General features: G+C 43.0%; 1 protein-coding gene across 2 annotated transcripts in view; it reads left to right on the top strand.

Annotated features, from left to right (window-relative positions):
* Nucleotides 1-17,860, top strand: part of RAI14 (retinoic acid induced 14) — a 144,501-nt gene that overhangs the window by 12,205 nt on the left and 114,436 nt on the right. The window contains exons 1-2 of one of the 2 annotated variants that reach the window (XM_086676782.1): nucleotides 2,758-2,814; nucleotides 12,348-12,427. In XM_086676782.1, the coding sequence (XP_086532908.1) occupies nucleotides 12,392-12,427 (36 nt within the window). In that variant the 5' untranslated portion in view covers nucleotides 2,758-2,814; nucleotides 12,348-12,391. Of the gene's footprint in view, nucleotides 1-2,757; nucleotides 2,815-12,347; nucleotides 12,428-17,860 lie in introns of those variants that run through there. The other variant, XM_086676776.1, reaches the window with a different exon arrangement.

Genomic DNA, 17,860 nt, shown 5'->3' on the forward strand with positions numbered 1-17,860 from the left:
AAGCCACGTAGGTCATTTTGAGTTTTCTAGTAGCAAAGGAAGCAAATGAAATTAATTGTAATGATATATTTTATTTGACCTGGTGTGTCCAGAATGTTATCAATATGCATTCAGTGTAAAACTTACTGATGATATAGTTGACATTTGTTTTTCCTAGTGAGTCCTTGAAATGTGTTGTGTGTTTTCCACTTACAGGGCACACCAGTGTGCACTAGTCACATTTCAGATGCTCGGTAGTCACATGTATTGGACAGCACTGATCTAACAATATGTCATTTTGTGGATCCTGTGACCTTAGCACGCCTGACACCTGGAATGCCTTCAGTAAACACATTTCAGCTTCCCTGTGTCTTTACCCAGTTATCTGGGATTTTGCCCTTAGCTTTCAGCATTTCTTTAGAGGTAAATCAAAAACTGATTACATGTGCTATAATGGATATTTTGTGTTGGATGTACAAATCTGTATGTCTGTGCTTCTGTGCAAGTGCATTGATCTACATAGACCTTTATTTATTTTTTTATTTATTTTTTTCCCCTCTTGTAGGCAGGATGGTGTATGAGCCACATTTCTACCCCTATGTACTTGGCCAGTAGTTGGGATTCAGTGCCTAAGAATAAATAAAACAGTATAGGTTTCTTCTTTTTCTCCTTAAATTACAAGTTCTTGCCTAGCCGTGATATTTTTACCCTGTAAACCCTCCTGGTGTCACATATAAGGCATGTTGGTCTGTGGATGTCTGGGGCGTGGGGGGAAAAATGTTTCATCTTTGTTACCGTTAATGGAAGTGTTCCCATCTTTCATGTGAAAGCTGTTTGCTTCTTATCCCTAAACACAGAAAGTGGTCGGAAATTGATAGAAGGGCCAGGGTTTCGCATTCAGTTAATAGTTTGTCTTCACTAGGCAGGTGGTTCTAGGGCCCCCATCTGGCACAGGCACGGAACAGGCTGGGGCTTCTAATGGGAAAAGGCTGAGAGGCTCTTCTTGCACACTGCCAGGGCAGGGGTGTGGCAGATCCAGGCTCGCATAGCCCCTGGGGTATGGTGCCTAGATTGAGCCACCCCATTAGGCTTCTCTTCCAGGTGTCTTGTTTAGAATAAATTGGGGTGATTGGCAGCATGTTTGCATATCCCATCTTCAGCGATATTCAAGGATTAACTGCCTGGAGGATTATCCTTGCGCCCCGAGGCCTCCTGGTCCAGCTGAGCCGCCCCAGCGCCCTGCTCCTTTCCCCTTGTTCCCACCTATCCTCAAGGTTTTCCTTATTCCTCCTTAGCCTCAGCTCCGAGCAGCTTCCCGGTCTCCCTCCCCAGTCCCCCTCAGCTCTGTGTGGCCAGGTCCCCCGTGGAGCAGAGGAGGTCAGGTGCACCTCATTGGCAGCACGGGGTCCCTCTTGGACCCAGCAGTTACGGTGGCTTTTTATTTCATGAGGGTTTTAAAATAGTCTAATGCTATTTGTGTCCAGTTAATTGTGATTCTTTTCATTGTTGGCTGGTTCCTGTAGAAGAATCAAAGAGCAGCACAGCCTTTCGGAATGGAAATAGCCCAAAGACCCAGGCTGGGCCTGCTGCAGAGGTCTTCTGGGGTGATTGCAGTGTTGGAGGTGAATACAGCATGGAGTACATGGGGTAGGGGTGGGCCAGGGCCTGCTGCCTGGGGCAGAATACACCAGGGAGCAGCTGATAGCCAAAGGAATGAATGATAAAATTGCTCTTCCTTACCTGTGGGTTCAACAGGGGACATTGTAGGTCATCTGTTGTGTTCAGCCCAGTTTGACTCCAAAGAGTGTGTATTTCGCTTCTGGAGGTCCCTGAAGTGAATTTAGCTCCTGACTTCAGAAAGGAGGTGATCAGACAGAAATGTTGAAGTTCTAGGTCCTCTTTTACTGTGGCATCCGAGATGACAGCCTGAGCAAGATCCACTATGAGGATTTGTCTCTTTGACAGACACCCAGCTTGGGCTACAAGGAGAGTGTCCTGACTCATGTGACCCCAAATCCTGTGCTCAAAGGGTAGAAGCCCCTTCAGGCCCTCAGGGATCCCTGGACCCAGGGCCCTTTTTGGTTCTTTTCTCAAACCAGCTCTCTGTACCCAGCTGGGGCTGCTGCCAGGCCCATGCTTTCCCATTTCTCCACCAGAGAGGAAGGTCTCTCCCTCCTTCTCTGTCACCCCCTTTCATTCCCTTCCTGTCTCCCTTCCTTTTCCTCCCTCTTCTCTCCCTCCCCTGTCCCCTACCTCTACCCTCCTCCTGAAATCCCAGGGAGAATCTCCTAGTAGCCTTGCTGAAGACACATTCCCATCTCTCAGGGAGCACCCATGGTCAGAATACAGCCAGGTCGGAGGAGGGTGACACCTTGGAGGGATTTTTTTTTTTTTTTTTAAAGGAGGTGGGGTGCGGTTGTCAGAAGAAGGCAGGGCACTGCAGCATGCAAAGTAACCCCATTATGTCAAAGGAAATGAGCCCTGCCTTCAAGTGAGCAGCCCCCGCCACCCCTGTTGGACCGAGATGAGGAACATTCTTTTTTGAATGCACGATGTTCAAGTAATGTCCAAACATGACCGTTGGGCAGCAGAAATAATTTTTGTGTTCTGCATCTACCCTCTAGTCCTGCTCCCGGGCCCTAAGACATGGAATCTGAGTTATTAACATATTTTTCCCTTGTTCTGAAAAGTATTTGAGGCCCTGGATATATGGGTAAAGAAATTGAACAGTCCAAACAAAACCATTGTGATCTCTGTAATGACATTTCCAACATTCCAGAATGTGGAGTCCAAGTCCTCCCCATTTTGAAAGTAAGAGAACCGATGAAATCTGCGGTAAGCCAATGTTTGACAATTAAGTTTTTCTAGCATAAAAACAAGAATTAAATATAACCATAAATGGAACCCTACCCTCTCACTTCCTCTAAAGACATTTTTCACTACCTAACTTGGCAGATGGCCCCCTTTTTCACTTTATGTATTTGATAGTTAAAAAACCGGCTTCATTGACCCATGAGTATATTTCATAAAATTTACCAATTTTAACCTACAGTTTAATAATTTTGGAAGCTTATTGTTGTACAGCCATTACCAGAATCCAGTTTTAAAACCTTTCCCTCACCCCAAAAAGATCCCTCATGCCCATTTGCAATCTGTTACCACTTCCAGCCCCAGGCAACCACTAAGCCACTTGGTCTCTATAAATTTGCCTTTTTTAGACATGTCCTACAAATGGAATCTTATAATGTGTGGTCTTCTATGTCTGACCATCACTTAGCATGATGGTTTTGAGTTCCATCCATGGTGCAACATGTACTGATACTTTGTTCCTTTTTAGTACTCCATAGTATTATTCCTTCGTGTTGGAATGCCATACTTTGTTTACCTAGCTGATAGCTATTTCAGTAGTTTCCACTTGTTTTGCAATTATGAATACTGCTATCAACATTTGTGTACAAATCTTTGTGTGGACATATGTTTTCATTTCTCTTGGCAAGATCCCGCAGGAGTGGAATTGCTGGGTTGTATGGTAAGTTTATATATTTAGCTTCGTAAAAACTGCTTTCCATGGTGGCTTTTTGTTTTCCACATTTTATATGTTCACCAGTAATGTTTGAGTATTGGATGGAGATTATATATATACACATATATATACATACATATACATATACATACATATACATATACATATATATACATATACATATATATACATATACATATATATAAAATGTATACATATATATATATATATATATATATATATATATATATATATATAAGTTTATTTTGAGAGAGAAAGAGAGTGGGAGAGAGGCCGAGAGGGAGAGAAAGAGAATCCCAAGTAGGCTCTGCATGGTCAGCACAGAGCCCACTGTGGGGCTCGATCTCCCCAAAGAGAGACCATGACCGGAGCCAAAATCAAGAGCCAGACACTTAACTGACTGAGCCACCCAGACGCCCCCTGGATCTGTATTTTTAAACTCAATTGGGTCTTTTGGGTTTCAAGATGGGTGAGGCCAAAGGAGTAGACTGGGAGGAAGAAGCTTAAGTTCATGGCACACGTGCCTTGCCATTTCGACTTGATTATTAGCTCTGCGCGGGGCATCTTTTTTTTTTTTTTTTTTTTTTTCTGGAAAGATGAACACAGCAGTATGTTTAGACGGTGCTATTGACATCAACATCAAAGATCAAGAAAATGCAGAATTGGAAAGGCATTTTGGGGATCTAAAAATAGTCTCAACATGAGGGATAATCACATGGAATTTCTTAGTCTTAGGATGATTTTTGTATTCCAGAAGTAGTTTGTCTTGATTAAGCCCATGCTTTTTAAATTGGATGGATTTAGGGCATGAGGTAACCTTGGGGCTTTTCTTTGGTAGGCTTATTGGAGCATGTGAGTAGCAGATTTGACAGACGAGATAGTAATGTTGCCAGAGCGCTGGCCACTTTTGTATCCGTGCTGCTGGCCCCGACTGATTCATGGACCTAGATCGGTTCTGGTTGATGGCAGGTTTTATTTTTAAGGAAGAATGATGTATTTGTTTCACAAGAGAAGTGTCGTCCTCTGGATAAAGGCAAGTTGTGAATTTATTGAAGGAGATTAATGTTCTCAAGAGAGTTTTATCACATGATTACTATGATACGCTATCTGAAAGACGTTTACAATTTAAAAAGAATGTGGTCATTTATTTTCTTGGGGGAAAAAAAGTGAAATATTAGAGTATTTTAGAAAGGATCCACTGCCAAAATGAAACTATTGCTTTTGTCTTTTTTTCCCCCCTAAACTTTCTCTTCCTTATCATCTGAGTAATCATTTAACACACCTGCACCTTAGTTCGTAAGAAAGGATACTATATGAAAGCACCTAGCCGGTAATTAATGCCCCGTAAAAGTTGCTTGTTTGCTCATTCATTTATTTATTCATATGTATCTGGTTTGCTGAATAAATATGCCTCCTAAGATGTAATCATAAAGCAGCTTTCTTTAATGTCCCTTCACCATGGGTAGTTACAAAATACTTTTAAGATGGACTTTCTTAGCAACTTTCAAATATGCAACACGATGTTATTAACTATAGTCCCCATGCTGTACCTTACGTCCTCAACAACTTATTTTAGAACTGGAAGTTTGACCCTGGTTTGACCTCTTGATCCCCTTCACCCATTTCACCCACCCTTCGCCCCTGCTAAATACCCTTAATTTAGAACTTAGAATGTTGAACTTAAATAATAATAAAAAGTTCAACTATGATTTAAAAGAAAAGATCTCTTTCCTCACTTTCTCCTGGTGGCTCGCTGCTTCCTCTAGCTGTCAGGGCTGCTGGTCTCCCCAGGGTTTCCGTGCCAAAACTGGGGGTAGAGTGGGCACAGTAGGGGGAGATCAGTGTCTAGTTCATCCCAGAGAAAGAGACTCTCCAGTCGCCACACACATTGACCCTGTTAGACTCCAGATGTAAGGGCTTCAAGAGTTCTTTTTTTTTGGCTAAATCCTTTGAAAATCTGCATCTTATACTGGCCACTTGCTTTGGAATGAAATATCTTTTGTATCTTTGTGTTTCCAACTTAGCACTTAGTGCCCATGCATTCATTCATTCCTCCACCATTCATTTGCTCAGCCATAGTGAACTTTGAGTGTTGACTATAGAGAGAGTCTTGCTGAAGTTAGAGTTGAAGGCTTGGACCCGTTTGGGATGAAGTTAGAGTTGAAGGCTTGGACCCATTTGGGATGGACTTTTTCCTTATTGAGAAGCTCCTTGACTAGAAGTGGTAGAATCTCACGCAAAGTAACAGAGCAGGCATGTTGATCTGGGGGGACTCCTTGGCCTGACCCATAGCTCTCTCCTATGGGGCTGGTAAAATCTCTATTCTGAGAACTTGCCCCCAGGGTTCTACCTGATGGTCCTTGCTCTCTGTTGACTCTTACATTCCTTTATTCAAAATGGGTGGTTCTCATGGCTGAGCTCAAGTATGTGGCTGGGGAGGTGCTGGATATGGAGTGTGATCCAGAGAAAAGGGCAGGCAGGACAGAAAAAAGGGCAACCTAGTAAGACTTCATTGACCAAATGGTTTTTTTGTTGTTGTTGTTGGTTGTTTTACTTTAGTGCTTTCTTATGTACATGGTGAAATCTAATCATATTGCCTTTCCTCGGATTCCAGTGCAGCTAACCCAGTGCCTTTGGGACCAAAGAGAGCTTTGCTGAGGTCAAAGGTGAAGTCTGTTGGCTAGTCGGGCGCCTAACCTATGTCTTTGTTCCACACATACATTTGCGAAACATTTACTGATTGTATGCTGATGGCCAGTGTCCAAGTGGAAGCAAAATGAAAATCCTACTGGGAAAACCCTCCACCCTAAAATAAGTAAGCAGCCTGAGATGCACATTTTCAAATTTGCTGAAAACTGGTAATGGGACTCTTGCACCCCTCACTCACATCCAGGTTGTAAAAGGGTCGGAGCTTGTGGAGATTGGGGGAAGGTCCTTCTTTGGAAGGAGCCATGCAATGATTCCCACCATGCCTACGCAACTCCCTGAGAGAAGCTTCTAGGACTGCTTAAAGAGATCAGACCAGTGTCTGACCTTTGCCTAGAAAATCTAAGGTGGACATGCCCCGTCTTGTGGGAAAGGTTAGACAAGATGGCCTTTCTTCATCAGGTTGCCCAAATCCTGAGTTTCCTTTAAGGCCAGTTACATCCCTACCCCTGCAGTAAAGACTTCTCTGATTTTTCCCAGGCCTCTAAGATTTCCACTCTTTGAATTCCTGCAGTATTTGACACCTAATTATTAGCTGTCGCACCCTTGGTCAGTTTTGAGTCCTCCATAGTGTCTGCTGAGAGTTCTCATAACCTAAACGTATGTTTAAAATCCTATCTTACTGAGATAAGAACATGTCAGCTGTGGATAAAATCAGGTGAAGGGGAACAGGACTTACTGACCTCTGGTTCCCATTTGATGTTCTTTATTCCAGAAATAGTGACCTAGTCCTGGACACAGGCAGAGACTTGCAGCTTCTAACCCCAGGAGCAGTTTGGATAGCATGAGGTGCTGCGTTGTCAGCGTCAACTTACTGGGAAAGTTGATCTGGAGAGACCTTTTGCAGAATGTATTTGTTTTGCCAGATTGAGAGAATTGAGTGTTTATACAGCTTTTGGTTAAAATTCCATCTTTGTTGCAGAGAGATTATTGTCTGAGGAAACAAGTACTTAAGGGAGAAGAGGTAGGTGCTGGCCAGGAGAGAAGTATTTTTAGTTCCTTACATTTGTTTCAACGCATTGTTCAGTGCTGGGGATTTTAAGCCCAGTGTTCCTCAGAAAACCCCCTGAGGCCCATCTGGGGTGTGCATTAGTGTTGCAGTGTTGCTAAGGATTCATAGAAGTATCTCCACGTTCCATGATGGGAGGAATAATTAGGCACACGACATTGTTATTTATTCTGCTTCTCTAATGTTGCAGTGATTCAGAGGGAACAATTTTAAACCACTGCCCTTGAACCCTATGGTATGGTGCCTTAGATGCGAATGTTTTCTTGGGATCCAGGAAAACATACATGTGTGTCCAGCTGCCAGTTGCCTTTGCGAGTTAATATTGCTCCTGGTGGCCATGGGTAGCCAGCTAGCTGCTCTTGTAGGATTTCGAATACAGAGGGCTCCCTTCCACACCCTCCTGCTGCACACCCCAGTATTGTGAAAGATTCAGACACATTCAGTGAACACATACCTACTTGTATAATGTCTCCAGTTTATTAAAAAAAAAATTTTTTTTAACATCTATTTATTTTTGAGAGAGGCAGAGCGTGAGTGAGGAAGGAGCAGAGAGAAAGGGAGACACAGATTCCGAAGCAGGCTCCAGGCTCTGAGCTGTCAGTACAGACGCTGGGCTTGAACTCACAAATCGTGAGATCATGACCTGAGCCGAAGTCAGATTAGATGCTTAACAGACTGAGCCACCCAGGCGCCCCTCTAGTTTATTTTTTTAATGAAAGTGTCAGTTATAGGCATAATATCACTGAGTCTAGGACAGTGTTTCCCCAATCTCGTTGAGCATCCAAATCACCCGAGGAGTTTAAAAAAAAATTACAGATTTCTGAGTCTCACTTGTGATTATGGAAATAGAATACTGGCTGGGGCTCCAAGAGGACTCTCCTATGCTGATGTAATTGGCAACATCGCCTTATGAAATAATCCCTGGGTCATATGTGGGGGTGGGAGTGAGTGGGAGTAGACGTAGCTGGAAAATAGAGGAACGTCTTTCTGACCACTTCAGTTGGGTGGGTTGTGGTAGAGAAATAGCTAAATAAAGAACATCTAGGAGCAGCCACATTTTAGTGTTATGGGTATTGCTGGTTAACCCTTGTTCCTTTGAAGTTCTCTTTCAGTTCAGTCCAGAGATTTCTAACCTGGAATTTTCCTAACTCTAAGGATTGGAGAAGGTAGTGGAGATTAGTAAGGTGTGCTTTGTTGAGATAGAACTCACAGTCTTTTCTGTTAACCCACTTGAAGTGTATAATTGAATGGTTTTGGTATGTTCACAGGTTATGGAGTTATCATGACAACAGATTTAGAAGACTTCATCTCCCCAAAAGGAAACTCCATATTTGTTCTGACTTATTTTTAATAAAGACGTCTAACATTCATAATAAAGCTCTATAGGCTCATACCAAGGTTTCTTGATTCAGGCTAGAATTAGCAGATAAAGGTACCTCCGGTGAAGCTTTGATTGAGAGCTTTAAAGGGAACATGGATTAATAAAGCCTGTTTGTTGGATGCAGTCTCTCAGATGAGAAGGTAGTAAGTCTGTGTGTCCCTGCACTGTTCGTCCTCATCAGTTGACTTGATTTTGATGACTGGTGATAGCAATGGGAGCCATGTTCCAGTGACAAGCAAATGTTAGTAAATGAATATTTCTGCTTGGTGAGTGGGATGTGCTTTATTCTTGAAATGGGAGTACTTACAGTTTTTCCCATATATGTGTCACATGTCGCCTCCTTTTTGTACTATCCAAATTAGGCTGGTGCACAGTTAATTAAGCTTCACTGCAGCCCTTTTGAAGTAAGTCGTCTTGATTAAGTGACTTGTCCAAGGACGGCTATCAGTGTAGCCTAGATCTACTGATAGATATCACTTGTGCTCAAGATAGGCTATAACCCAATCTGAGCTTTGGAAGTCTGGATTTGGGAATTGGAGCAGTAAGATTCCAGCTGACCCAAGGAAGGCAAGTCCCTGATTTACTTGTGGGTCTTCTTGGGAAAGAGAAGGTGCTGGGGCAGACAGAACCCCACCCTGTCAGGGGCAGGTTACTACCATTAGTCATGACTTCCAGATGTTAGATCCTCTTGTGAATACCAGGAAGACAGTGACCTATTACTATCATTACCCCCTCTCCCCAGCCACAGTTCCTGTGTCTAAAATTACTATTCTGTAGGCTTCCAGAACCTCTTTACCCTTGATCCCTATCTCTATCATCTGGAAGTTGTACCTATGGACCACCCAGCTATCACACACCCAGACCCATGACTCCAGGAAGACATTCATTTCACAGCTAATATCTGCCTGCCTCTGGGAATTTTTGGAATTAAGTGCTTTATTTACTTAATCCTCTTCAAATAAGAGTTTGCATGTTCTCATTGCCATGCTAAAAAAAAAAAAAAAGTCAAAGAAAAACACACAAGAAAAAGCACAACACCCACAAAAAACTTAATGAGCTCAAATAATAGTCTTACCCACCATTGCCTAAGACATTGTGTTCCAGAACTGAAGGAATGCTTTGGGTGGTTCCACCTTGGTGGGCTACACAGTTTGTGGCCTTTGCAAACCTTGTCTTCCCTTTCTCCCTTTCCTCTTGCATAGATTGGGCTTCTTTCCTTGGTTATTAGCACTTCACCCAAAGGTGGAAGGAATTGAACTCAAAGGATGACTGCCATTTTTGGGAGAACTGTGAGCCAGTGGCAGTTGGGGAATGTCTGATTATCGTTATTTCTACTTGGATTCATCAAAAGGTGGTTTGCATTGACACAAAAAAGGGTTGTTAAATGATGCAGCATAACTTTGATGAGTGTATTCCCTGCCTCATCTACCTTACTTCAAGATTCTCGGGGCGCCTGGGTGGCTCGGTCGGTTAAGCGTCCGACTTCGGCTCAGGTCATGATCTCACGGTCCGTGAGTTCGAGCCCTGCGTCGGGCTCTGTGCTGACAGCTCAGAGCCTGGAGCCTGTTTCAGATTCTGTGTCTCCCTCTCTCTGACCCTCCCCTGTTCATGCTCTGTCTCTCTCTGTCTCAAAAATAAATAAACGTTAAAAAAAAAATTAAAAAACAAAAAAAAAGATTCTCAAAGCTCCGGGTGCCTGGGTGGCTCAGTTGGTTAAACATCCAACTAGGGCTCAGGCCTTATATCATGGTTTGTGGGTTTGAGTCCCACCCTGGGGTTCTGCACTGCAGGTGTGGAGCCTGCTCGGGATTCTCTCTCTTCCTTTCTCTCTGCCCCTTCCCTTCTCACAAGTACAAGCCCATGCTTGTTCCCCACCCGCCTAGATAAAAAAAAAAAAAAAGATTCTCAAACCTTACCGAACAAAAGATTCAACCAAGGACATGCCTGAGCCCTGCTTCCTGAGGTTCAGTTTCCATAGGATGTGGACTAGGATTTGGCCTTTAGCAAATTGTCCCCATGTCCTTGTGATTCAGATTAATGAGGAGCCAGTGGTGAGAAACACTGTCCAGGAGTTTGCACTTTGCTTTTCAGGTACCAGCCCAGCCTGTGGCTAAATACTTGGCAATTAACAAGGGCTAATTATAGCGTGTATGGTTTCCAAGGTAACACACATTCAGTCACTCCTGCCCAGGCCAGGAAGGTTGGAAGAGACCACGGTGAGGCTGCAGTAATGGTGTGGCCTCCAGATTAATGTCACCGAAGGGCTTTCTGATGACTGGGTTTTTGTGCCCTTCATCCAAAGGCCCTGCTTAATGACAGCAGCGAAAATGAAAGTAAACAATGTTTGAAGCCAGAGAGTCGCTGGACAACTTCTGGAGGCAGTGATGAAGACACCAGGAAGGAGGAGTACAGCCATTCAGTGGCTTGGTTTTTTTCCCTTTGTTGCTTCAAATCCGTTTAGTCCAGAATGATAAGGGCGATAGAGGAACAGAGATGGCTTTGAAAGGCTTTTGAAAAATAATGTCCAGCAAGGGTAAACAGGGGACCGCTCTTCCTTCGTGCCCAAATGGACAGTACTGCTAAGGTTCATCTGTTCTCACTTTGTCAGGTGAGGCTCGAAGTTACATTTAGAGCGTGCTTGCTACGTGTTGGGAACTTGCATACAGATTTTCTTGCCCTTTTGACCTAAATGCAAAGGTTCCACACTCTGTAATTTTCCAGTTTTAAGGGTGAAAGAGATAAAGTCTGTACCGTGTTTTAGCACAGGATTCTGCTTTTGGGTTTTAGTTTTCAAGCTACAGGGCAGTGGGAAAAGCGTTCAACTACTGGTCTGATTGTCAATTCCATCATAAGCAGGCTTTTGGCCGGTGGCAAGTTTCCTGACTTCTCTGTGGCTTCACTGCTACCTCTGAAACATGAGGCACTTAGCCTGGATCAATAGTCTTCACTTTTGAAGGGTGACAACTCCTTGCAGGATCTGATGAAAACTAGGAACTGTCTTCCCTGGAAAAAAAAAAAAAAAGTACATATATAATACTTTAAAAAAGTCACGTTCACTTTGCAGGGGACCCCAGAACTCCTAAATGAGGGGATTTCTTAAGACTCTGCCAGCTCAAACTTGGAATTGCTGGGTCCCACGAGGACCTTGGGGGTGGGGGAAGGGAGCCTTTTTCATTGTTTAGAGCAGCTTCCTGCAGAATGAGGTATTTGAAGAGGGAGGTTTTGTTGTTCCTGGCATTTTTTTTTTTTTACTAACTGCCTTGTGCGTGCATTTAGGAGGAAAAAAGAAACCACACTGAGAAAAATAAATATGGAATGAATGGCATCTGGAATATGAACTGTTTTCCTTCTCATTCTTTACTATTGTGGCCCTTCAAAAGGAGGTGGATGGTAGGATTAAAACATGAACAGCACGTATAGGAACTCATGCTGCACGCAGATACTGTATTTTGTACAATGACAGTTAAACTTGTTCTGTTAACGTTTTGGAAGTTGGGATAAAACTTAGATTCGGTTAACTTGAAAATGTCCGAAGCTTCTAGAGACTATATCGTGAGTGAAACAACACATTCTTTACCACTTCTTAGGTTCTAATTCTGAACACCTTTCTAACTCAACCCCAGTGGCCCATGGCCAAAAAGCTGTAATCCTAGCAGGAGGGAATATCTGTAGTGTTTATCTGGAAACCTAAATAGTTAATTTCTTTCTTTTATTCATTCTCTGCTTAGGTGTTGAAAATCTCTAGAGCTTTGGAAAGCTGAATGGACTAAACATGAAGAGCTTGAAAGCCAAGTTCAGGAAGAGCGACGTAAGTATGCTGCGTGACTCACTGTCTGCCTACTCCACTCTCACTCTCCTGAGGCGGCAGGAACAGCCCTCCATTCCTACCTTGATAAGGCACTGGGTTAATCAACTACAGGAGCCAGGAACACTCTGGGCCTCAACTCAGCGTGGCTTTTGTGAATGGCATGCTCTAGGTTCTTTGCTGTTTGTGCGAACAGCTTTCAAGAATGACTTCTTTATTCCTGGCGTCTGTGCCTTGTAGAGAAAGGAAGAGTCAAATTAAATATCTTAAAGAAAAGAATCAGTAAAAACCTCAGCATTTCCAAAGTCCCCCGAATCTGATTCGGAATGCCATTTTTGGAGGAAGCTAGTCTCGTGGGAGTAGTTAAGGAATGACATATTAGCTTGGTTCATCTTTGGCCTTAGGAAACTTTTTTTTTTTTTTTAACTCTGTTAAGGCTTTTGTGGTAAAACAACACCTTTACTCCCCCTGAATTCTTGGGGTTCTCACTCATTTGTTATCCATCATAAAAGATTTTGGATTGGAGGAACAAGTTATGATGTCAGGATTATGAAACAAAGTCTCCCACAGGAGAAACTGGAGAGGATTATACACATGATATCTTAACAAATGGTCTTCTCATAAACCCTGCTGGGACTCCGGTCTTGTACTAGCTGAACGCCCCATCCTTTGGGCAGAATTCTTGAATGGGAGGAGCTCATGGAAGAGTCTCAGGTGGAAGCCCAGATGTGTCACCCTTACAATGGGCTTGCGTGGCTATCCTTTCCCGTGAGGTAATTAAGGTGAACCTGGATTTTATTGTTTTGCCGTGAGTTCTAAGACAGCTTGGCACAGGTGCATTTTTCCGGTAAATGGAGGCTGCATCTTTTGTGGCTCACATGTTAAACGCACACACCTCCTTTTGGCTGAAGCTTATCTTTTGAGGCTGCATCTTGACATGTAACTTACTGCCCTGATAAAGTCCAGACTGGTCGAGATGCTTGTGGGATGGTTGCAAATTTTTGTCTTGCTTAGAGGTTAGAGGCAGAAAGGGATTTCAAGAAAAAGTTGGGTTTCACCTTAAGTGAAAGTAAGTTAAGTGGAACTTAGACAATGTGAAGTGACTTGGCCAGAAGCATCCAATTTGTCTTTGGCCACTGAGAGCCTCGGTTGTCGTCGGTCTTTCTTAGCCCCTTGCCCCTGTTACTCCCCTGAGAAACCCACTTCAGCCTCCTCATCTGCTGGCCCTATGATACTACGGCCTACAGATCTCATCTGGCTTTCAGTGAGAACAAAAAGGCAATTAGATGGAGAGCGTTGCCCAGATATGGATGGGTTAGTACATTGTGTGACCAGGTTAACAAATGTCTTTTCCATTCTAGGGGAATTTGGGTAGCTTCCATTTATACAGTTGAGATTATTTTAGCAAAATTTAATCAGTCTAGAGTTCCATGATATATGAACTGGGGTATGGGGAAGTGATAGACACATAAACTTTTGGTTTCAAAAATTAAAAACTGGCGTCAGTTGGGAGGGTGTTGCTGGAATCTAGCTTTTAAATAAAAATGGAACTGTAGCAGTGATTAAAAAAACACAATAATAACACTATTAAAAGCTTCTGGGATTTGGCAGCAGAAAGACTGTGATTTTGGAAGTTAGTGCTAAGAGAAGAAATGTTAGAGGAGCAGCTTGGACGAGTGAGCAAAAGAAATTGTTACCATGGGGCCAGACAATATCGAATTGCTTTTGACATTTGATCAGAACATCAAATTTTGGGTCTGTTTGTCCATTTGTCAATCAGCCGTGTGATAATAACTGTTAGGAAGTAATTGACTCTATATCAGGTACCATCCAAAGCTCATTGTGTGCAATTCATTGAATCTTGCCACAAACCTTATGTGGTAGGTATTACACTTAGACTCATTTTACAGATGGAAAAACTGAGACCTAGAGAGGTATGGTAACTTGTCTGGGTTCTTAGAGCTCTACTTCGTACAATCAGTTTTTCTGACATCGGAACCCAGTTACAGAGCACAGGCTTTCTAAAAGGAAATTTGGATGGAGATTTGACCTTGAAAACCATTTCATCCAGTCAGCAGTTTGGAAAGTGACTTTGGACCGAGGCTGGTGACCTTGTGCAAGTCTCTTACCTTTCCTGACCCTCAGGTTCCACACCCGAAAAGTGGAGAAAATAACATTAGCCTTCCAAAGTTGTTGTGAAGGTTCTATGTGCTAATGTATGTAAAACACATATCTTAGGGCCTGGCATTCAGGAGATGATTGTTAGATACTTCCTTCTCTTAATCAGAAATCCATGATCAAAAGTAGGGTTTGAAAAGTGTCTATAGCCAGGAGGGCAGAACAATCTGATAATAGCTGCTGCCTCTGAGGAGGGAAACTGAGAGCTGGGGGTAGCTGGGGGAGGTCGGCTTGCTTTGCAATGTGTGCCTTTTGGTTTGAATTTTTTTGGTATTGTGTATGTGCACATGCATGCATGTCACTTATTACATGAAAAACAGGGTTTAAACTGTTCAGTTAAATAAGCTGAACTGTAATCTTTACCTAAAGTGAGTGGTCTTTCTGAAATAACCATCCTAAACCATCAACCATCAAATTTTCCTTCTTGTCTTTGTGTGAGTCTGAAAGGAGAAGGGGGAAGAAAGAGTTCTTTGTATTTCTGGGGGGTAGCAGATCATGTTCATGCTTTCATAAAGAGAAGGCAGGTGACCCACTGGTATGATCACATTTCAGCCAGCCTGTGTCTGGGAGGTCTACAGCCAGATCAGTTTGAGGCCACTGAGAGCAAAACCCAGGAGTGAAAAAGGACGAGAGTGACCCAAAGGAGACCCCTGTGGATGCCTTTAAGGTCACTGTGCTGCTCCGGGACCATCATGCCGGTAGAGATTTAATCCAAGTTCCGTTCTGGAACACTTGACTCATATGGCTACCAAATCAAGGTCAGGTTTATGTGAGTATAATAGGGGGATGAGCCCAATTCTGTGGACTGTGGTTAGATTCTGTCATTGTCTGGTTGCTTTAGTCCCTAAACATACTTGGGAGCCTATCGTAACCCACAGAGGCTGAAGAGAATTATGAAGCTAAACCCCTGCCCTTCGGTAGATGACATTTTTCATTTGACATGTGTAACTTTATTTTGGGTATCCTTAAACTTGGGTTAGATACTAGAGAGCATATAGGAGAAGTGTGAGGTATGATTCTTTAAGAAGCTCACAAACCAGGATGGGAGGAGAAAACTTACATGCAGGAAGCAACTAAGGCGAAATACACATCATGTATACAATAGAGAGTAAAGGGGTGACACAACCAGTTGTTAAATTGTGGGGTCTGGACGATTCATGCTATCACTTTTCAGAGGGGTGAATCACTGGAAATGGGAAGAATTGGGAGAGCTTAACAGAAGTGGAGCTTTTTCTGGTCCTTGAGGCTGGGTAGGATTTGGAATACTGGATGGGAGAGGAGGGGAGGGTCATGCACGGGAGTCTGCCACTAGCTCAGTTTCAAAAACTTGCCCTTGACATGCAAAATAGTAATACTTGAAGAGCCCAGCAGAGTGCCCACGCCATGACTCAAGTCTTTTAATAAAAACACTATGAATTTTCATTCTAGTTTTAAAAATGGATATACTTGGCTTTTATGCTTATAAAATGAGCACAGAGCTTTAAATCATCATTATTTATATCTTTTATGACTACAGTCTGAAAGTGGCTTCTTTACCTCTTTACATATTTGCGGCAACTAGCATGTGGTTCCACATGGAAAAATGAGCTGTCATCATGAGAAATGAGGCCAAGAAGGTTGGGATTTCCCTTTGTTAATAAAAATGCTCAGGCTTCTGGAATTTCTTTGCGAATGCCAATTTTTAGTGCCTTGAGTGAAATGGGTGGAGGTTGAAGGATGGGAAATGGGATTGAAAGATCTTTGTAACAAAGCTTGAGAAATGCCTCTCAAACACGATTGAGGCCTTCAGAGTTTACTCTGTGGGTGTGTGTTTAATTTTATGTAAGATTTGTTCCCAATTATGTTTTTCATTGTAATAGGGAAGCAGCGGACATTCCATTAAAAAAAAAAAAAAAAATCAAGGCAATTCAAAATGGCTGGCTCCATGAGATATTAAATTATCGGTACTTTTTAGGTAGTAGCTACTAATGATGGCAGCTTTCAGCCAAAGAAATGCACACACCCTGTGAATCTTGAGGAACCAGACACATCCTGCTCAGACAGGAGTTTGAATTTGTTGCCTGTTGAGAGAGCTGCTCTTGTGAAGGTCGATAATCGCCATCTCTGCCAAGGTATTTTTTCAAGGAGTGTTTGGTCATTTGCAGTAAGTTTTTACAGATGCCCAAGTCTCCCTTCCACATCACACACACACACTCACACACACACACACACCATGGGAGTATTTAAAATCCAAGTCTCTGTTGACAGAGGAACCTTGGCCAAATCTGTAAAGCTAAGTCTTTTTTTTTTAATACACATAATGTCAAAATACATCAGAGATACATCAGAGATGATCTTTTTTTGGGGTTGGAGGTATGAGACTCTCATAAACTTCTGGGGAGAAATTCAGTCAGGTTTGTGTCATAGTATATATTTTCCAGGTCTTGTCAGCCCTTCCTAATGGGGAATCTGCCTGCTGCCTGATTTCACCTTGTATTAGTTTCCTAGGATTGCTGTAAACACAGACCCAGTGGCTTAAACAACTGAAATGTATTTCCTCACAGTTCTGGAGGCTGGAAGTTTGAGCTCAAGGTGTTGGCAGGGCCCCTTCCTGAGAGGGCTGTGAGGGCAAATCTGTTCCAAGCTCTCCTGGCTTCTCCTGGTTTTCTGGCCATCACTGGCTTGTGGACACCCTACCTGATCTCCGTCTTCCTCTTCACATGCCCGTTCTTCCTGGTGTGTTTCAGTGTCCAAATTTCCCTTTTTTATGAGGACACGATCCTATTGGATTAGAGCCCACTCTAATGACCTCCTTTTAATTTGATTACCTCTGTAAGACCCTGTCTCTAGATCGGGTCCTATTCTGACTGACTTCAGACTTCAACTTATCAGTTCTGGTGGGGGTTTGGGGAAGTGGGGGGAATGGAACACAGTTTAACCCAAAGTGTACTTCCTGGCTTTTCCATCCCAGAGAAGTTTCTCGGAAGCCTTGCCCCAATCCCCCCAACATCCCCCCCATGCCCCGCCCACCTCAGGATGCATGCTTATGACTTTAGTGCCATTGTTTCTTTATCTTGTGGACTATTTTCAGTGTCTAATAGAGGCCAGAGTATCACAGTTTTTTAGTCTGCCTAGTACATAATATGAGTAGCCGGAGTAAACGCATATTGATTGCTGACCTACAGCAGAAAGGAGGAGGAGAGTTCTCATTTATCACCTGCTGACTACATGCCAGGCACTGTACCAAGCTCGTCACCTGCTCTTTATCACGTCATGCTT

The sequence above is a fragment of the Puma concolor genome, chromosome A1 (assembly GCF_028749965.1).
Source record: "Puma concolor isolate L17-30 chromosome A1, mPumCon1.1.hap2, whole genome shotgun sequence".
In the NCBI taxonomy this organism is placed as follows: Eukaryota; Metazoa; Chordata; class Mammalia; order Carnivora; family Felidae; genus Puma; species Puma concolor.